This window comes from Canis lupus, chromosome 16 (assembly GCF_048164855.1).
Source record: "Canis lupus baileyi chromosome 16, mCanLup2.hap1, whole genome shotgun sequence".
Lineage (NCBI taxonomy): Eukaryota > Metazoa > Chordata > Mammalia > Carnivora > Canidae > Canis > Canis lupus.
In genome coordinates this window covers 45322718-45344750 of record NC_132853.1, presented here as the reverse complement: position 1 = coordinate 45344750, position 22033 = coordinate 45322718, and the positions used below count along the sequence as shown (strand labels likewise).

General features: G+C 47.2%; 1 protein-coding gene across 1 annotated transcript; it reads right to left on the bottom strand.

The window, feature by feature from the left end:
* Positions 1-340: 340 nt before the first annotated feature.
* Positions 341-21765, bottom strand: LOC140607376 (uncharacterized). Its single transcript, XM_072782143.1, has 6 exons — positions 21696-21765; positions 20388-20589; positions 16521-16714; positions 4328-4455; positions 1644-1790; positions 341-590 (listed from the first exon to the last, which is right to left on the bottom strand). Exons 1-6 carry the CDS (start codon positions 21763-21765, stop codon positions 360-362), a joined length of 972 nt encoding a protein of 323 aa, XP_072638244.1. The 3' UTR covers positions 341-359.
* Positions 21766-22033: the final 268 nt, after the last annotated feature.

The window sequence follows — 22033 nt, the reverse complement described above, 5'->3', positions numbered from 1 at the left end:
ACTCACATGGAGGTATGTTTGTGGCTCTCAAGCTATCTAAATGTTAAGTCAGGTTTGAGAATGCCTCAGCATTCCTGAGTCTCTGGGCTCTGTCTCTCTCTTTTTTTTTTTTTTTTAAGATTTTTAATTTATTTATTCATGAGAGACACACAGAGACAGAGAGAGGCAGAGACACAGGCAGGGGGAGAAGCAGGCTCCATGCAGAGAACCCGATGTGGGACTCGATCCCGGGTCTCCAGGATCAGGCCCTGGACTGAAGGTGGCACTAAACCACTGAGCCACCCGGGCTGCCCTGGGCTCTAACTGTCTTAATGCAAAACCCTGTAATAAGGTGCCAGAATGCAGTTTTAAAATTTTTATTATTTCATGTCTTTCGATTTTGTTGCTTTAACTATTGGGGGGAATAAAGGCGTTTTAGTGTGACTCATTGACTTTTCTTTCTCATGGTTGCTGTCATTGTTTCTCACACCCAGCTCTGTGGAAGACAAGGATAAATCCTGGAGGCTCCCTTCAGCAGTGCATGGAATGCTCATTTTCTGCAGGTGCGAATTCAGGGGCAGGTCCCGGGGAGACACCAGTCTTTTCATCTCCTACAAGGTGGAGAATAATGGCAATGACATAGAATGTGGAGAGAAAGGAGCACCTGCCCCAGCATAGCAGGTTCATAGCCTGGCTCTGCACTGAGCAGTGATAATCTTGAGCAAGTTCATGTTAAGGAAGCAGCCTTTCCTGCTTCATCGATAATGTGGGAATGATGTTAACATGGAGGTCATGGAGATTAAGGATTGGTAAAGTCTTTAGCGCTATACTTGGCACATGGCACAAACTCAACACATGGGTGCTGCTGTTCCCAATCCATGGCAAAACAAGGACGAGTTGGTCACCCTGCCAACTGATGAAGTGAACAAGGTTGGGAAGGAGTGCCCAAGTGCCGATGCATGAACGTGGTGGACAGGAAATTTGTTACCAAAGGGAATTCCAAGACCTCCCCCAAACGTTTTGAACTGAAATCACTACAAGCCCGGGGAATCTATTCATATGTACACATAAATATTAGAATCATAGGAATGTATGTCTAGAAAGACATCACCGTAATGGTTTGAAGGAAATGCATTTTGGAATGGTCCCACTTGGACTGAGTCCAGAAGTTCACAGGTGGGGTAGAGGGATAGGAGCCAGAACCATCTTCCCTTATCACAAAAACTTCCCTTTTCCCCAGACCTCTCTCTCCTCTTGAAATGAGGAGACCACAGCTAGCTAGCTATCCTATCTCCGAACACCACAGCTGCAACCATTTGCCTTCCAATCTCCCCCTAACCCTAAGGTTACCGTCTCTTAGGCACTAGGCCATGTTTAGTCTCTCGGTGTAGCCGGGTTTACTGTTCTCAGTTCTCTGCTCCCTCTTACCCTACAAACCCGCAGTCAGCAGAAATGGAACAAGTGCATTTCTCTGCAGGCTAGCGAGTGAGAAACTTGGGTGGCTGCAGTGGCAAGCCAGTAAATTTTAGGCTAGTTTTGTTACACAGCATTTTTGCGGCCAGAACTGACTAATACATTTCTTGAAAGGGGAAAGAATTGCGGTTTGTCAGAGTTCTCACTAAAAGACTTAAAAACCCTTTCCCAAGGAGAAGCAGCTTGCTCACCGTTGTGGCGAGAGCCTGGAAAGGGGAGAAGAACTGCCCAAACTGGTAGCGCTTGTGCACGGCGATGTCCCCAAAGCGACTGCGGCGCTCCTTCTGGCCGGCCAGTCTCTTCTCTGCCTTCATGTCCAGAAAGTGCTGGAAGGGGCCCTGCTGGGGCAGACAGGCCACATGCCCCCGCAGTGAGGAGCCGGGGTAGCACCTGGTTACCAAGTGCCACGTGCTCACACCAAGACAAGGCAGCTCTTGTCCATGCCTCTCATTTATTAGTCGGACGTCCACTTACCTTTCTTAATTTTCTGTGGCCTTGGGAGATGGCTCAAGGGTACAACCCTTCTGTTTGTTGCTGGGAGTCTGGCACACCAGACCGGGGGTCAGGGCGCTGAGTTCTAGTTAAGAGCTTGCTACTTGCTCCAGGGCCTTGACTCACCCCCCTACCCCCACCCCCACCCCCACCTCGTATAGTGGATTATTTACGCCTTTTTCCGGCCTTGAAATGGCACGGTTGATATGAAACTGGAATGTCAAGAATGCCAGGGCTTGAAGGCCATCCTTCTTGGAGGCAAGGGACCGGAGGCGGGGTGCAACGTATGTCAGAGGGTCTTATCTTGCGATTCTAATCTCACTTCTACTTGAAACAGAGGAGCAAAGGAGCCCCGCTCACATTCCACTGGAAGCGTGCCGTGGATTTCCCCAGCCAGAGTGTTCCCCTTCACTGCCCTGCCCAGACCCAGCTGTCTATTGGGGGGTCCTGTGGGGTGCCCACTGCCTGAGCAGTGCCAGGCACTGCCTTCCGACTGCTGTGATGCTTGCTCTCGCCTGGCCTTCCCGGATCCTGCCCATCTCACCCTCACTCAGATCCCTCTCCTGCCCTAACCCCCTTGGGCTGACTACAGAGCATCTAATTCTGTTTGTACATCAGTTTCTCCAAGGAGCTGGTTCCTCCTCTGGCCCTGCCCGTGTGGCCAGTGGGAGAGCAGTGTCCAGCCTAGATTCTGACCCCGGGGCCACCCCAGGCATGCCTGGTGCTGTTTGCTGAGGAGGCTCAGCAAACACGGTCTCTATCCACATCGTGATTCGTTTACACCCCCCAGAGGCAGGGACACGGTTAGGAACGTGAGTAGGGGATGGGTTCCTGCTGCTGGCATGCCCTCCTTCCTGGCTGACACACCTGGGAGGGTGGGGGGCTGCCAGCGAGTGGGCGGCTGGACACGCCGCAGGAATCTCATCCCAATTAGGGGCTTGGGCCGTTTCCTGCCTCCCACACAGCAGGAAACAAAGATGCATGTTGTTCTGCTGCTTTCCAGCACTGACCATAAGGAGCCACAAGGACACTGTGACAGCAGCTCTGGAGGCGGGCGAAGGGGCTGACCAAGACCAGGGACCACGAGGGATTCCAGGGATCAAACATCCCACTTCCTGGGTGGAGAAACTGAGACCCAGCCAGGTGGGAGGACTTTCCTGAGGTCTCTCCCGTACCTTCTCTGGCATCACGTATAAATTCACTGCATTGCTTCTGGGTGGTGACTCCGTTCCAAGGAAGGTGGTGTTCAGAGCCCACCTTGAAGAGCAATGGCATGAAGCTGCTGGAGCATAGATGGGGCTGGGGCCCCCCGAGTGCTCTGGAAGGGGCCAGAGCCCCCAGAGGGCAAAGCAAATCTGCAGTGCACCATGAGAGGCCTCCAGCCTGGCCTCCCTCCAGGCCGACCTCCTCCTTTTCCTGACTTGCCAGGTCGCCTTTCTCTGGGAGAACCAGCATCACCAGCACCATCATCACATTTTTTAACACAATCAACACGTGCCTCCTTTTTTGCCTTGGTCTCTTCCCCCTCTGTCCCTGCCCTGCCTTCCCCTGCCTCACTCTTATTTGTACTTCAGGGCTCTGATTTTTGGCTCCCAGTGAAGGGCCACCTCCACCAGAGTCAGTGACGCCCTAGCTCCCCAGCCAGAGTGGGATCCTCCACCTTCGGGCTTCCATACCATTTACTCCGGGGGTCTCGGTCCCCCTCTCGACTCCCTGTGAGTGTCTCTCTCCTTGCCCATGTCTCAGCTAGACGCTAAGGTCCGTGAGCACAGGGCCTCTGTTTTTCCATCCGCACGGATCGTCCACCTACATGATTACATGTCCTGCAGGGGGGAGCGCTCCACAGACATTTGTCACATGAGCGAGCGATTCAGTTTAGAAGAAAGCCATTTCTGGGTTTTAGGACAACAGGGTTAGATGACCACCAAACTTCTCAAACATGTCTGTCTCACAAAGCAAAATGAACCTGTGAGCCACAAGGTAGGGTGTTAGGGGATGAAACCTCACATCTTAGGCCTTGGAGGTGTGACAAATTCAGGGCCAGGAGAAGAAGCAGAGGTGTCCTGGGGTGGAAAAGACCATTCAGAGCACTGGAAAACTATCTGGTTTTGAGGATTTCTTCTTTTGTCTTTTAGGGGAGCCCTGATGAGGTTGAATCATGGAGGGATTGGTTCAGGGCTTTGTTTCTTCCCCTGCACTGGTCCCATGTGGTGACAGAAGGTGATGGGGGGTGGGCTGGGGACATCAGGGAAGAGAAACCACTGACACCGGCTCCTTTGGTCTTTGTCAGCACTTGGCGTGCTGAGCTTACCCCTGTGTGGGGCACACTCTCATTTCTCAGTGCACAAAGGATAAGGCAAAAAGGGATCCTTGGAAGACTCACGTCATGTATTCGTAAGCTCTTTGCTATTGGAGGAGACAAGTCCCAGTGTTGTCTCACAGCTTTGCTGGTGCTCAGACTCGAGATTAACGGTGGGTAGACAGGTCCCAGGGGGATCAGCAGCTTCCAGTCTGTTCCAGGGAAGGGAGGAGAGAAATGCCATGCTGCAGGGTCCATGCACAGTGCTGGCTTCTTTCCCTCCCAGACCAGGATTACTTTCTTTGTGTTTGGTCCCACCCACAGAAGAGCAAAGAAGGTTCGCGCCGCAGCAAAGGAAGCAGACCCTCAACCCAGAACCAAGAATGAAAGCCCTCATTGGGAGAGACACATCGAACCCATGTGATTTGCTTTCTGGAATATGATAAGCACGGTGGGCAATTCCCTTTGCTGGGTGCATTAATGGTAAATTGTTTTTGCTGATGCCTCAAGAGTTAATTATTGCTCTGGGTTGAGTAGAGAAGATCGTTATGGGCTACACGTTGGTCATTTAATTAGGTTAATTAAATAATGAATTATGTCATCTTTCCCACTTTTTTTACTTATGCGGAATTATTATTATTTTTTTATATATTAGTGCAGAAGTCGGAAAACTTTCTCTGGATGGGCCGGATGGTAAACATCTATTAGGTTTTGTGGGCCGCATGGCCCCTGTAGCAACTACACGACATGGCTGTTGTGGCACAGAAGTAGCCATAGATAACAAGTAAATAAGTAGGTGCGGCTGTGGTTCAATAAAACTTTTATTGATGGGCAACAAATTTAACTTTCCTATCATTTTCCTGTATCACAAAATATTATCCTTTGGATTTTTTTTTCAGCCATTTAAAAATGGCAAAACCATTCTTAGTTTGCAAGTCCTACAAAACAGATGGCAGGACAAATTTGGCCTAATGGGCTGTAGTTTGCCAACCCCTGATTAGTGGATGCTTGGATACACCCCCTGTTGCAAGGAGACAAGTGCTAATTTCCAAAATAGAAATGAGTATTCTGAAGTTTTCTCAGCAATTTCAAAATCGCTATACAAGACAGGCGTCTGGCCCATGACCAAGCCTTAAGCAAACCAAGCCTAGGCTGGCTGGTCTAATTCAATGACAAAATCGAGGGTTCCCAGGGACCTTGAAGCCATCCAGGTCCTATTCTAGACTTGATGCGTGACCACATTTAAACCAATTTAGGGATACGAGGCTCATTTAGAGATACAAGCCTCTGGAGTCCTGGAGTAAATGATCTCATCATGGTGACCTTAATCACTAATTTTCACACGGGCAACTTGGAGGCCTGTGATGCAGTTCTGCCTCTGTGTAACCTAACTTCCTAATGGTGTTGGACAGGATTGTTTATCCCCATACCCTCCCCTCACCCCACCCCATACACCAAAGACGTAACACCGTCTCTAGGTTTTCCTCTACCGAGGCAGCCATGGTATTGAGTGTTGCTTGTGTCCTTTTCTCTAGATTTTAAGAGCTGAAGTTGTAAGGACAGCCAGCGTGGGAGACCTGGGTCTGGGTGGTATTTGCCCATGTGGCTCCTGAAAGCTGTCAGCAGCCCGGAATGAAACATTGCTCTTCCAACAGAATTTCAAACTAGAGAATGAAGCAAACTTGACGTAGCAATTTCCCCAGGATGCCAGAGTAGGAAAAAAAAAATTCGGAATGATTCTTTCTGCATCTGCTGGAATACTTAATTTTTGAGACCATGGGAAGGTTCTGATATTTTAAAAACTTTCATTGGTGGAAGTAGGGTGGTGGTGGGCTAGCAGAGCCTAGCCCAGGATCATGTACTCAGTAGATTCTCAGCAAGTGATAATAAGACAAATGAAAGGGGGAAGGGGCTTGGGGGGCCCTGATCTGCCAGCTGAACTACTTCTTAGTTCCGTGGAAGAGCATGTGTTATTCTGGGAGGAAAGGTCCCCCCCAGACCAGGCCAACCAAATCCTGCCCTAATTTTACACCACCAGGCTACACTTTGCTCTGTCTCAAACAGCTGCCACTGGCTCAGTGTTATCTTAAAAGAGGAATCCAGGGGCGCCTGGGTGGCTCAGTTGGGTCAGCATCCGACTCTTGATTTTGGCTCAGGTCATGATCTCAGGGTTGTGGCATGGAGCCTGCTTAAGATTCTCTCTCTCCCTCTGCCCCTCCCTTCCCTCTCTAAAAAAAAAAAAAAAAAAAAAAGGAATGCAGCTCCCATGGGCTTTGCCAAAGCTTCCTCGGTCAATAAGTGTCTGCTTTCTGCTGCGCTGGCAATCAGTTCTGCTGGAAGCAGGGACTGTTCGGCAGGTGGACACAGCCAGCCCCCACTGAGCTCAGGATGTGTTCCCAGGCTGCGACGCGCGCCCCTTTGTCCGGGAGAAAAACTTTGGAGGGTTATAGGAGGGATGGGAGGAGAGAAAACTGGGATTTCATGTTGCTCTTTTTCCTTATGGAATAATTATGACATTTAAGACATTTTTATGTTCTTATCCTTGGCAATTTTGGGGGGTTGGGGGTGGGGTGGGGAGGGAACAGTCGCCCCGGAGATGGAGGGGAAGTTGGAAAGAGTTTGCCCTCTGGGAGTGATTAAACCCTGGAGAGAAATACACATAGTCCTAGAAGACTGGGAAGGTTTTTAAAAAGATTATTTACAACATAAAAACTAGCTCCACACCCTCAATCCAGAAAGCACTTCTTGCCTGGTATAGGAAGGGCTTCTTTGCATCTTGGCACTAGACTCTGAGCTCTTAAAGGCACAGTTTGGGGTCTGTGGGTCTTTGAAGCCCCAGCATTCAACCTGAAGCTCGGGGTACAGCAGGTGCTCCGTACACGCAGGTGACAGAGTCAATAAAGACTGAATGAGCAAGAGGAAGACGTGCTGAGCATCTGCAGCTTTCTGGGTAACGTATCCTGTGCTCAGCAGGATCCCAGCTTCTCCCCACCCAGGGCGGGCTGTCTGTGCAAAGGAACAGCGGTCCAGACCTGGGAGAGTGGCTTGAAAAGGTGCGAAATGTGTTGAATTTCCATCTCTTTGCTGCAAGTAAATGGAAAAATCCTTTATTGCTGCTCTGGTGTCTGGCCCGTCTTGTCTTCAGCAGTTTCTCTTTAAGGGGAATTTGGCTTCCAGACTGTGGGGAACTATCAGACTTTGGCTCCAGCAGGAATTCTCATCCCTAGTGGTGTGTTGGAGCATCTTGGGCGGGGGTGGGGGGTTTAAAAATTCCAAAGCAAGGCTGCACCCCAGGCCAAATGGACCTGTGTTTGGGCAGGTGGGACCCTGGACAGGCCCTTCCGGGGGGATTTGACCCTGTGCAGCCCAGGCTAAGAACCACTGGGGGAGAGTTGAGTTCACCTGTGCTGACACGGTATTATTACCAGACAGCCGCTCCTCTGACTGCAAGTTAGCGGCCAGGCCAGGGGGGGATTTTAAGGGTGGAAATAATAATCTTGCGGATTACAGTGTTCAATTGGAGTCAGCACTTCTTATTTTTGAGAGTGGCTTCAATAACTGAAAAAAAAAAAAAAAAAACCCACCCTGAGACTTTGTATCAAAAAGTCACTTAGTTGGGCTTTAAAGCTTTATTGCTTCTTGCCAGCTTTTGAATGGGAGTTGGGGGTGGGGGGAGTATTTAGTGTTAGAGGAATGTCATGATTTTTTTTAGAGCAAGATTTGCATTAATATTTTTCTGAATCCCCAGCTCCTTGCATGGGGCCTGCCATGTAGTAGCTGCTCAGAAATGCTGGAATAGTTATAGCAGCTGCTGCTTGCTGGGTGCTTCCTGTTATATTCACCATCTCACTTATCTTCAGAGCCACCATATAAGACAGGTCCTATTTGTATCTGCATTTTATAGGGTGAGGCCGACTTCTAAGATGGCCTCAGACTCTGCCATCTGCTTGAGTGTGAATATATGGGATGTAGCCCATGAGGATGTTACATTGTGGCAAAGATGAAAGGATTTTGAAGATGGAATTAGGGCCCCTGATCATTAATTAAAAGGGAGTTTATCTTGGGTGGGCCTGACCTAATTAGGTGAGCCCCTTAAAAGAAGTTCAAGAGGCTCGAGACTCAAGTCATGCTGGCCGTACAGAAGCATGCCACCATGATTTCTTTTTCTTTTTCTTTTTCTTTTTAAAAAATTATTTATTTGAGAGAGAGAGAGGGAGAGGGAGAGAGTGTGCATGAGCAGGAGGGGCAGAGGGAGAAAGAGAATCCTAAGCAGACTCCACACTGAGCGCGGAGCCTGACTTGGGGCTCAAGCTCACGACCCTGAGATCATGACCCCAGCTGAAATCAAGAGTCCGACCCTCAGCCAACTGTGTCACCCAGGCACCCCAACATGCCACCAAGATTTCTAAAGCTGCAAGCAAATGGACTCTGGCAGGACCCTGAGTCTCAGATAAGACCTGAGCAGAGGACCCAGCTAGGACTCGTAACCTATGGAAACTGAGATATGGGCAGGCATGGCTGTAAACTGCTAAATTTGTGGTAATTCTGTTACCCGGCAATAGAAAACTAATACACTAGTGAAGGAATAATGATGTAGAGAAGTTATAGGGCTTGGCCAAGAGTCCACATCAGGAATGTGAGTGGACCCCTGACATTTCTGACTCCCTGTTGTTTGGCACTGACAACTACCATCAGTTTGAGAAATAAGGCTCATGTGCATCAGTTCACTGATCTTCTGTAAACTATAAATAGGGCAAAACCAAGGCTGATATCAGAGCCTGCTACTTTGTGAAGCAAAGTAGAACCAGAAGCAGGAGATGTCAGCGTATGTCCCACATGGTTTCTTTTTTTGAGGGGGGGGTTGTGGTGGTTGAAATAAACTTGATTCTGACATCAAAATTCTGTATACATATACCTCCCAGAGGAATTTCTTTTCTTTTTTCTTTTTCTTTTCCTTTTCCTTTTCTTCTTTCTTTCTTTCTTTTCTTTCTTTCTTTTCTTTCTTTCTTTCTTTCTTTCTTTCTTTCTTTCTTTCTTTCTTTCTTTCTTTCTTTCTTTCTTTTCTTTCTTTCTTTTTTTTTCAAATTGTTGGACCTAATAATTCATCTCTCTGTTAGTTAAAAATTTTAGAATTGACTTGGATTTTGCCATCAGTCATCTTCTGTATCATGAACGTTCCTGAGGTTTGTCAATTGCCTCTTTGAAAGATCTTTCTTTTTTTTTTTTTTTGAGATTTTATTTATTTGCTCATGAGAGACACAGAGAGAGGCAGAGACACAGGCAGAGGGAGAAGCAGGCTTCCTGTGGGGAGCCTGATATGAGACTTGATCCCAGGACCCCAGGATCACCATCTGAGCCAAAGGCAGATGCTCAACCACTGAGCCATCCAGCCCCTGGAAGGTCTTTTTATGCTGTTCTCCTTTTTAGTTCCATTGCCAGTCTAGACTCCCATCTTCTCCTAACTAGGTTATTGCAGATATATATATATTTATTATATTATATTTACATATTATATTGATAATATATAATATATATTTACACATTATATTTATATATTATATATATTTATTATATATATTTATATATATATTTGAAATCAAGTCCATCTTAGATCTTTCACCACATTGACTTTCCTAAAATACTTTAATCTGAACCATCCAAACGCTATCAGACTTTTGGGACCCTAACACACAATAACAGAAAAAGAACATATGTTCTCCACTTTATTATATCTAATATCCTTCTTTCTCCATGATCTTTTAGTTGCATCAGCTTCTTTTGGTTTTTCAAAACCGTTGTACTTATTTCCGCCTTGTTGCAGTTAGCGATTTCTGTTTGCCTTCTATCAGAGTTCCCTATAATAGGCACCACACTGGGTCCTGATTCAGCCACACATGGTTTCTCCACACAGTGGGGATCGGAGCAACAGGCATGGAGAGGGTGTCTTTTCAGAGTCACGCTCGCAGCTGGCCCCACATGTAGACACGTTTGGAAGTCATGCACTTCCAAGAGAAGGACTGAGGAAGACTCTTTTAAAAAGGAATGGGAGAAAAAAAAAAAAAAAAAGGAATGGGAGCACGAGAGCCAATTTACCGAACATCAAAGAAACCTCAAGAAAAAAAGAGACATGGCCAGGGGCACATGGTGACATCCATCTGTTTTGCTTCTGTTGAGAGAATGCCGACCTACTTTTCTGATTGGATCCAGAGTTGAGGCCATCATGATTATTAGGGTTGTCCATCCCTGAATAAAAGCTAATCCTTGCTTCTAGTAGTAGTAAAGTACATTTTAATCCAGCTCTTCCAGTGTGTGTGTGTGTGTGTGTGTGTGTGTGTGCATGTGCAAAAGTTTGTTGGTGGAGAAGGGGTATCTTGGAAAGTTACTGTTTTCTTCCAGTATCTTCCTCTTTTCTTTTTATTCACCTTTCTTCTTTCTGCCTGGGAGGTGGATGTGATGCACAGAGCTGAGCAGTCATTTTGTGAGCATGAAGACTTATCTTGAGGAGGAGGAGGAGGAGGAGGAGGAGAAGAAGAAGAAGAAGGAGGAGGAGGAGGAGGAAGCTATGAATAGCTTGGGTCTCTGATGCCATCATGGACACCCCTACCATCCTTCCTCTGGACATCTTGTCACATGGGGGAAATGCATTCATCTTTCTGTTGGTGGAACTCTTTTCTTCGAATCCCCTCAGGGAAAATGCACTTCTGTCTGATATAAAATCTAACATATAGGAACGCCTGAGTAGCTCAGTGGTTGAGCATCTGCTTTGGGTTCAGGGCATGGTCCCGGAGTCCTGGGAGTGAGTCCTGCATCGGGCTCCCCACAGAGAGCCTGCTTCTCTCTCTGCCTCTCTCTGTGTGTCTCTCAAGAATAAATAAAATAAAATCTTTTTTAAAAAATCTAAAAAATAAAGTACATATCTCAACTATTTGAAAAATACTTGGTAAACTGTCCAGTGTTAACATGTGCGAGGAATAATTCGACATCTTTATTGTAATTTAAAGATCCTTTTCAGGAGTTATAATCAGGGTGAGGGGGATTCAGGGATGCCTCTCTCCTTCATTACTGGCTCGTGGGAAATATGCCTGATGGTGTGAGATGGGGAATAGGGTGGTTGAAAGAGAATTTGATCACAGTAATGAATCAATCACTCATCAGCCCTGATGTGCTTTAACTTTGTCTGAGGCAAAGAAGAGCCAAGAAGGAGTTACTCTTTGTCTTTTAGCAACACTTAACTGAGCCTCTATTTGGGTACATTCAGGTTTGGGGTAAGAGGAGTGGGCTGTAGCCACTGCATACGCCAGTGAGGCCACTGCCTGCATCATTAGACATGGGATCTGCCCCAAGAAGGGGACAGACCCACTTTTCCCTCCCTGGCCCAATCACAGCTGAACCACTGAACTCAGCTCAGGAGCATCTCACAAACTGTCTCTCGTACAGAAGACAACGATGACAATGGTGCAGACGCTAAGATCCTAAAACTCTCTGTGTTATTTGGGGCCTGGATGAAGGAGGTGAGAATACTAGCCCGAAGAAGAGTGAACCCAGTGGGAGACATGGCAGTTAGGAAAGACTGCCACGCAGGGGAATGATCCGACCCATGTCACCCAGCCCCAATGGGTGGAATTGGAACCAGTGATGGAAGCTTCTAGAAGGCGGCTCTGGATTCAGATTTGCTTATGATGCTCACAGCGGCAGCTGCCAAAGACAGAGCGGCCCACCTCAGTAGATGGCCACGTGACTGCTGGCATTTCAGATTGACCTACTGCTTGCAGAGAGGGCATATAGGGATCCCAGCGTTCACACGTTCGCTCCTTCCCTCGGTGACCACTGACGGATTGGGGTTACTTAGGTCTACTGTGTGTCAGGCTCTTCGTGGTCAGCCTGCGACTTTTTTTTTTAATTTATTTTTTATTGGTGTTCAATTTACTAACATACAGAATAACCCCCAGTGCCCGTCACCCATTCACTCCCACCCCCCGCCCTCCTCCCCTTCCACCACCCCTAGTTCGTTTCCCAGAGTTAGCAGTCTTTATGTTCTGTCTCCCTTTCTGATATTTCCCACACATTTCTTCCCCCTTCCCTTATATTCCCTTTCACTATTATTTATATTCCCCAAATGAATGAGAACGGAGAGATCACTACCAACACCAAGGAAATACAAACGATTTTAAAAACATATTATGAACAGCTATACGCCAATAAATTAGGCAATCTGGAAGAAATGGACGCATTCCTGGAAAGCCACAAACTACCAAAACTGGAACAGGAAGAAATAGAAAACCTGAACAGGCCAATAACCAGGGAGGAAATTGAAGCAGTCATCAAAAACCTCCCAAGACACAAGAGTCCAGGGCCAGATGGCTTCCCAGGGGAATTTTATCAAACGTTTAAAGAAGAAACCATACCTATTCTCCTAAAGCTGTTTGGAAAGATAGAAAGAGATGGAGTACTTCCAAATTCGTTCTATGAGGCCAGCATCACCTTAATTCCAAAGCCAGACAAAGACCCCACCAAAAAGGAGAATTACAGACCAATATCCCTGATGAACATGGATGCAAAAATTCTCAACAAGATACTGGCCAATAGGATCCAACAGTACATTAAGAAAATTATTCACCATGACCAAGTAGGATTTATCCCTGGGACACAAGGCTGGTTCAACACCCGTAAAACAATCGATGTGATTCATCATATCAGCAAGAGAAAAACCAAGAACCATATGATCCTCTCATTGGATGCAGAGAAAGCATTTGACAAAATACAGCATCCATTCCTGATCAAAACTCTTCAGAGTGTAGGGATAGAGGGAACATTCTTCGACATCTTAAAAGCCATCTATGAAAAGCCCACAGCAAATATCATTCTCAATGGGGAAGCACTGGGAGCCTTTCCCCTAAGATCAGGAACAAGACAGGGATGTCCACTCTCACCACTGCTGTTCAACATAGTACTGGAAGTCCTAGCCTCAGCAATCAGACAACAAAAAGACATTAAAGGCATTCAAATTGGCAAAGAAGAAGTCAAACTCTCCCTCTTCGCCGATGACATGATACTCTACATAGAAAACCCAAAAGTCTCCACCCCAAGATTGCTAGAACTCATACAGCCTGCGACCTTGAAGATCTCTTCCCTCCTGGTGATTCTTGGGTGCTCTGAGCATGACGCACTCCCCATTTTGCACAAGGGAGAACCAAAGCACCCAAATCAAATCCGGGACGAGTCGCACGGAGACCCTTCGTCGTCTCTGCGCCCCTGCCCTGTCTCCTCTCCTTTCTTTTTCCATTATCTGTTGCTTTCAGAGAAAAAAACCAAGTCATGCTCTGCTAAACCATCAAGGCTTGGTGAGCATGTTCAGACAGGATGTGCAGTTACCCAATACTGGTCTGAATGATGTGTTTTCCTGACTCTGACAAATTGGAGCAAGCTCTCCTTTTGATCTACAGTCTTCCAAATCTCCCCCAGATCCCCCCCGCCCCCCCCTCCAGGGGAGGCGGGTCATAGGCGAGGGATGTGGTTCGGATTTCATACAACACATGGCTTTCGGACTGGGGAGTGGCTGCAGATGCTTCTGAGGCAGTCACCCCTGCTCTGCTATGCCCCGAGATTCCAAAAATTGCTGTGGAAACCGCACATTTCCAAGCGAGCCCATTTCACCCATTTCTTAAATGTTTATGACTCTCCCTCCCTCCCTTTATCCATCCTTCTCTCTGACTCAGTCTTTCTCTCTTTCCCTATGCACGCGTGTGCACACACACGCACACTCCACCACTCCACTGTTGATGGATCTTTACATCCTACACTCGTCAGTGTTTCCTGCCAGGATCCCTTGCCTGGCGGATCCTCCGTGGGGCGAGGAGCACCCCCGCAGCTGGGGAAAGACCACCTCGCTTCTGCAGCCGGGCATTCCACAAGCAAGCAGGCCCACTCGCCTCGGGCCTCTCTCTCTTCTTAATGCGTCAGGCTTGCGAGTGGTAGTGAGAGCAAATTGGCAGCCGTGTAGGACTGTCTGACGCTGGTAAAAGCATCTGTTGGAAAGCTTGCTTTGTAATTTCCCGAGCCTTTTGGGGTCAGAAGTGGGTAGAAACCCCTACATGGAAGAAAAAGCCTAATTACTTTCAAGTGGGAGGAAAATAAGAAACAGAAGTGCTCCCAAGGGTGGAGCCTGTGGACTCCGATGACCTTCAGGCTCTCAGGATCAATGTCTCCAAAGCTTCCCAAAGCACTGCTTTCTTCTGGAGCAAACCCTGGCATTCTCCTGAGATAACTGATGGGGCCCAGACTGGCCCCTAAGTGGGCAGGAGGGCTGCTCACACGCAGGCTCCGCCAATGATGCTCTCCTGTTAGGCCGGGGGTGAGCCAGAGAACACACCAGGTCCCCTTGGGGCATTAGTGTCTTTGATTATCTTTGTCCATTTTATTCACCGAGGTATTTTCAGCACTTGGAAAAGAACCTGCCACAGGGTGGGTGCTCAACAAAGATGCGCAGAGTCACAGAACGAATCCTCTGTGCTCCCTCAAGTCCCTGTTGCTTATCTGGCTTGGCATGAAACGGCCCGATCTGTGAGACTCAGATCGAAAAGCAAAGGGGGACTTGGATCCCTACATGGAACTGGAAAGGAATGGAAACTGGGAAGGTCGGAAGAGAGGGGGGGAATACCATTCTGCTCCAAGGAGGTGTCTGGAAAAGCCCCGGGCTTCCTGCGTGCCCGCAGCAAGCAGCTGAGCTGGGAGGCGGGAGGAGGCCAGAGCTTTCCCCCACCTGCCTGTCAAGGTTCTAGCTCATCCTCCACTCGGTCTGCAGTGAAGGTTTTGCACTTGCTTGGCTTCCAGGCTGAGGCCTTTATCCCAAAATAAAGGGGCTCCTCTCTCTCTCTCTCCTTTTCTCTCTCTCTCTCTCCAACTTTTGCTACATCTCTTCTCTTCTCTTTCCTTACCCTGCAATTCTCCTTAATTACTAGTTTCAGTAGAAGGGGAATAAGACCGAGCTTTGCAAAAAAAAAAAAAAACCAAAAACCCACTTTCCAAGCCCTCTCTTATCTGGTCCTGGTCGTCAGGGCCCTCCTCGGCCCGAATGTGACTAGCATCCAGAAGACTTTTAGGGAGGCGAAACCACAATTTTCAAGAAGTGAGCCCTGGCGGTGTAACGAAAGGCCCTTCTGATTCAGCCCGGATGGGGCTCTGGAGGTAATTAGGAGAATTTATGGATCCCCTTCTGGCCACTCTCATTTGCCTTTGTGCTTAGCACGCGGAGTAAGTGATAGCTCCACGTTACTGACCAGAAGAAGCTGCATTTTCCACTTAGCAAATGAGGCTTAAAGAGAAGTTTTCACCTGCCCCCCCTTGCTTTCCTCTCCCCTGTCAGTGGGGCACACACAGGGGAAATGCCGTGTGGATATATTTGCAGAAGGCTTGACTTCTTTAGCTAGAGAAGGATGGAGATGCAGGGATGATTCGCCCCCCGGCCTTCTGGGCGCAGACGCCGCCGGCTGCTCCATGTGTTTAACTCAGGGTTGGTAAATTAGAGCTTGAGAGCCACAGGCAATGGTAAGTCATCCCTTGGGGAATAGGTAGGTGAGGGAGGAGAAAAGGTGGGGGGGAATTTACAAAAGGGGAAACAAGGAGACAATCTTCCAGCTGGTGTAGCTGCCAACCCATGGATCAGTTCTGGGGTTGCTGCTCCTGCTCTGAAGACACCTGCCACTGACCCTCAGTGACTTGTTCCTCATACTTGAAGGGAGACCATGTTGGCCAGTGGCTGTTCCCTGCCTTGGTGGGACATGTCTGGGGCTCAGGCCTGGGCTTTGCTGGGCTTAGAGGCAGCCCCGCATGGAAGAGCCCAACTCCGCAGAAGCAAAAGTGATCATTGGAGTCCCTTGGCCAGAACAAAGCCATCCCCCAGAAAAATGTGTGCTCTGCTTTTCCTCCCAAGTATCAGAGGTTGTCACTGAGAAGGTGAGGCTGACTCTGGGGCTCACGACACAGAATGTGGCCTCTGAGGCAATTGGCATGCACGGCCTTTCATCCCATCGCTGTGGTCCTTCCTGGCACAGCCCCAGATAACACCTGAGTAATGAAATTAGAGCCTTTGAGCTAGAAGTTCAGTTACAAAGAGCAGTAGCTCCACAGACTTGCTCTTTGCAACCACAATGTTTTTCCTACCCCAGCAGTTCTGCCCCTGAGCGAAAGGCTCCAGCCCTGGGACCCCATTTTATAAACCCACAGGGGATCTGCAAATGCATGGGGACTGGGTCGGCCTGTAGCCTTGGGCTGGCCTTACCCTTGGCATCTTTCCGAGGTTCTGTTCTGCCAAGAGACGGGCCTTCCTTAGTAGCCTTGCCATCTTCTGTGTCTTTTGCTTTGTACTTGGAGATGTGGGCACCTTCCTTCTGCAGCATCTGCCCACCAGGCAAGGGCTGGTCTTCAGGCAGATCCTCTTGCTTCTTGTTCTCCTTCTTCCTCTCACGGGGAACTCTAGGGATTAAAAAAATCCACCATCAGGTACGACATTCTGAGTGACCCAGTAACTTCCAAATGAGAGGCCCGGCATGTGGTCATGAGAGGAGGTTACTGAACTGGAACTTTCAACTTCGTGAAAAATCATTCAATCTGGAAAGAAAATAAATCGATGCTGTCAGCTTATTCTTGCATATTTGCATGTGGCAGTAATGAGAGAAGGGTGGGAAGATCTCCCAAGTAGTAGAACAGCCTGAGAACAGGTGTCCCTCATGCAACACTTCCAGTGGTGCCACTAAAGAATTACACACATACACACACATATATATTACAAAGAAAACAGTTCTTACAGAGATGAGACACTAGAGTTCAGGAAGCATCTAAGAGCTGGTATATATATATATTTAATATCAAGCAATTTTCTTTTTAAATTCTTTTACATTTGAGTATGATTGACACACAATGTGACCTTACTTTCGGGTGTACCACATAGTGATTTGACTTGTCTACACTTGATGCTGTGCTCACCACAATGTACCAGGTGTCACCACACTATTTAATTTTTATGGGGTAGGGTTAATATATTGCATACCAAATTGTGTTTTCTGTTTCTCCACCCATCCCCGCCCCATTTCACATTGTATCAATTCTGTATTGGGGGAATATTAAGCAGTTCTTCAGTGATTTTCTTTTTTTTTTTTTAAGATTTTATTTTAGAGAGAGAGAGAGAGAGAGAAAATGAGCAGGAAGGATAATCTCAAGCAGACTCTGCACTCAGTGTGGAGCCCACAGTGGGGCTTGATCCCAGGACCCTGAGATCATGACCTGAGCCAAAACCAAGAGTCAGACGCTTAACCAACTGAGCCATCCAGGTGGCCCTTCAGTGATTTTCAAACATCCAAGTCATCCCACTGGACAAGACCCACAAGGTCCTTCCTGATCTTGCTTCCTTCTCCCTCTGCTGTTCTACTCAATCTGCTCCTGCCCCCTCCCTGCCTACCCCAGTGTCCTTTCAACAGGAGAACCATCCCTGTGCCCTCAAAATGCTGCTGGCTCTTGGGCTTCTGGGGTTGGCTTGTCTCCCTCTCTCTGCCTGAATATAATATTTTCCCTCCTTCCTTCCCCTGAATGCTCATCCTCCTGGGGAACTCCTTCTCATCACTTCTTCTATGGTGCTTGCTGTTCATGACACCTGCCCCACCCTGAGCTGTAGACTACCTTCGCTCTGGTCTTTGGCATCTTTATTTTTCTTAAGATTTTATTTATTTATTTGAGAGAAAACGTGTGCACATGTGCATGAGAGAGTAGGAGTGGAGGGAAGGAGCAGAGAGAGAAGGAGAAACAGACTCCCCACTGAGCAGGGAGCCTCAATGATGCAGGGCTCAATCCCTAGAACCTGCGATCATGACCTAAGACAACGGCAGACATTTGACTGGCTGAGCCACCCAGGTGCCCCTCTGGCATCTTTCAAGTATCTCCATTTTAGTGCAATAAATGGTCTGTTTCCATACTTATGTCCACTGTTAGATTTTTATGTTCTATGAAATCATAGACTCCTTCTTGTTCACCAATGTCTCCTTAACACATAGCAGCATATCTAGTAAGAGGCAGATCCTTAATCCATATTGGATGGGTAGATGGATGGATGGATGGGATAGCATGGATGGATGAGAGGATGGTTGGGAGGATGAATGGATGAGAAAGTGTTGGGTAAATGTAGAGTAGAACAAAAGACAGTAGATTCAGAATATTACTATGTGGAAGGGAATGTTGGAGGGGGGATGCGTAATCAACCTCAGATCCGCAGTGATGACCAGAGTTAGGAGCAGAAAGTCCACAGGGTTGCATCTGGGATTCATCAAGAGTGTCCAACTACGGCAAGGACTCAGAAAGCAGGACGTGATTTTTGCTTTGGCATTTTGTGGTTAGCACTAAATGGTAACATCTCTGGTGGATTTAATATTTTTCCCTGAAAGCCAAAGAAATTTAATCTGAAAACTGGCCTCCTACAGGTGATAATTAGGAGAGAATGGTTAAGGATATAGAAACATCAGGTCTCTGCTTGGAGCCTCGGGTTAGGACCAGTCATTGAACTACCCTCACTGATATTGGACAGAAACCTAAACGTTTCTCCATGCCATGCAATTTTTTAAAAAGTGCATCATTTTTCTTTTACGAATCTAAACTTGGTGTCCGAAGTTGCAGTTCTTGAAGTTTCTATTCATTTAGGACGTTTCTCTTGCTCCTCTCAAAAGATCCACTTAGTCCATTTGTATGCTGTCTAGTTGGAAGTAGCTGGCAAGGCTTTTTTTTCTTTTTAAGAAAACAAGATTCTTAAGCTTAAAAGAACATTAGCTCTGTGTTTGATCACTAGATACCTCCAACTTTTCTAGCAAGTTGTAACATTTGTACTGACAACCCTAAGGCATATTTTGGCACATTAAGGAAATCTACACTCAATAAATATGTTATTATACACGTCCCTAGTGCCCTACTCAAGGACCTTAACGTGCTCCACTCACTTTAGGATGCTTGTTTATAAAGTTGTAGCTGGGCCTTCCCATCGACCAGACCCAGGCAGATATGCAAATGAGCATGGGCCCATAGGACTCAATTAAGCCTTGCCTTGTCATCGGGTGACCATCAGGGAGCTGGGGATGTCCTCCAAGAGAGCACTTAAAAATTATACTCACAAAATGTTGACGAGAATACTTTTTTTAAAGGGCCCCAAGTCAAGTGACCAGTAACCAGATTTCCATCTGCTTCAAATTAAATGCGTTTATTATCTTTGCATCTCATTCTGCAGGTCCACATCGTCAGTGAGAAAATACCCTTTGGGATCTTAACTTACACTTAAAAAGCATATTTATATAAGTTTAGCTGGCTGTTTGCTTTCACACACAGGCAGCGATATCTCTTCTTTCACTTTGACTCTCCGCTTTATTGAAGCTGCGGGAGGATGCCTGTGGGTTCTACTCATTCAACGCTTGGGTTTTGTTGCTGTTGTATTTGTGTTAGGTGTTGGAAGTAGAGTGGAAACCAGATAGTAAGTAAATATATAAGTGAAGTCATTGTAGTTTGTGAAAGGTGCCAGAAGAGACATTAGGAAGCAAGCCAGTAACTGTCAAAGACCACCCCTTGGAATGGGTGGTCGGTAGAGCCTCTGGGCAAAAGAATTAGGAGCTGAGACCCGAAGGTAAGAAAAGCTGTATTCAAAGAGAAACTAGGGGATGAACATCTGGGCAGAGAAAACAGTCACCATAGAGGCTTTGAGTCATTCCAGGATCAAAATATTTAAGGGAGAGAAAGCAAGCCAGTGTGGCTGGAGAGGATAGAGAACGTGAAAGTGGCGTGAGATGCAGCTGGAGAGAGGCCAGAGTCGGGTCAGGCAGGGCCCCATGGGAAATGTTCAGGATTTTAGATTTTATTCCAGGAGCGACTGGAAAGCCAGGAGAACATGCCATGCTTGGATTTGCATTTCATGAGGATTAGGTTGGTCAATCTGTGAAGAAGAGATTGGGAAGATTGAGGGGGAGGATGAGAGGTGGTTGCATCAGCCTGGGTGGGAGGTGTGTTGATGGAGGTGGAGAGAAGGGGAGGGATGGAGAGGCTTCAGGAGGAGACTTGGCAAGACCCCCCTGCTAGAGAGGGCAGGGGACAGGAAGACCCAGAGACCCACTGGTGTTCTGACCTGAGCAGCAGGTGGATGCCGGTGCTCCTTACGAGAAGGGGCAGTCCTATTGGAGCCATGGCTGTTGGTGGAAAGGTAGGGACCGGAAACCCGTTCTGAACATATGAACTGGGGACACAATTTCTAAGCTCCAGGTAGAAATGAAGAAGTCGCTCGGCAATCAGTCTCTCAAAAGGGTGAAGCTTGTCATTTGTTGTTGTAACTTTAGAAGTAAAGACAGAAACATTTGGAAGAACATGCCGTGGAACTTGAGACAACTCGAGTTGGGGAATTTAGGGATGGTCAAGGGTGGACAATAAATCTTGTGGGTGGCACAACCTGTGGAAATATGCAACCATGGGTTTTCTCCTCTGCCACTTCTTATTTGATCAGACTTTATTCCTGTTCTGGAATAAAAACACTAGGTGGTGGTGGTGGTGGTGGGTGTGGGTGTGTGTGTGTGCAGGGAGTCCAAGAGCTGCTGGTGCTGAGAGGGATCATGGAAACATCCAGAAAGGAGGATGAGAATCATGATGGAGAGAGAGAGAGAAGTTCTCGGGGCTGGGAAGGCCTGCCTACGGGATGATACAATCTACCTATTTAATATTGTCCTTTGAGTTCCAGGGAGTGGAATTCATTTTTTTTTAAGCAACTCTACAAGTGACATTTTCTCTTTGAATCGAGTATGAGAAAACATGAACCGAGGCACCTCGTAGCATTTCTTCAGCTGCGTCTCTGCCTTCCTATTAATTTTCAGCAGATTCTGTTTGTTTTTCCGCCAGTCTGCCCACTTCTGAGTACACGCTGTCCCGCTCTCTACTTTGCTTATCTCCTTTTCTGTTTGCTTATCTCCTTTTCTTTTCTGGATGGCGCTTTTAGGAAGCATACTATTTGGAGGGTGGGGGAGCAGCCTGCAATGCAAAATGCATTATCGGGAGGTTCTCACTGGCACCTGACTTGGAAGAGTAAGATTGTCCCTGTGGATTTCTGGTTTGTGTATCTACAATCTCAGAGTTGTGCAGGGGAAAGTCATTGGGTAGAAGAAGTCTGAGTTTGGAAACTAGAGAGGTCTGACTCTATCCCTTAGCCTTACTGTTTTTTTTTTTTGTTTGTTTTGTTTGTTTGTTTGTTTTATTTCATGACTTTAAGCTTGTGACCTAATGTCTCCGGACCCAATGTTTTCATCTGTAAAGTAGGTAATGATATATGTGCAAATTGCAGGGTTGTTGTGGAGTTTAAGTGATGTGACACAAGCGAAGTTCCTAGAGTAATACTTAATTCATGCTGGTGACCACAAACGGCCCATCCTATCATTCTTATTAAACTTACCAACACACTGGTTGTCAGTTTGATGGGAAACAAACACTGTTGGTAGCCTGTAAAGGCTGTTGACAAGCATTACCGTATGGGTGGAGGGGTGCTGGGGTGCTGGCTGGAGTTTCTCTGTCACAGTCTAGCAAAGTCTGCCAACCTTGCGAAACTGGATGAAAAATTCTAATTGAACAGTTACATTTAAAAGTGGGGGTCTTTCCTATGCATTGTGGGTCACAAGCTTCTCCTAAGAAGACAGGGCTGGTGACCTGGGGCCTCCACTGTTCCAGACGGTGATTGTCAACCGTGACTTAGAAGCAGCTGATGCTGTGATAGGAGATGCCTTTCCCAGTTCC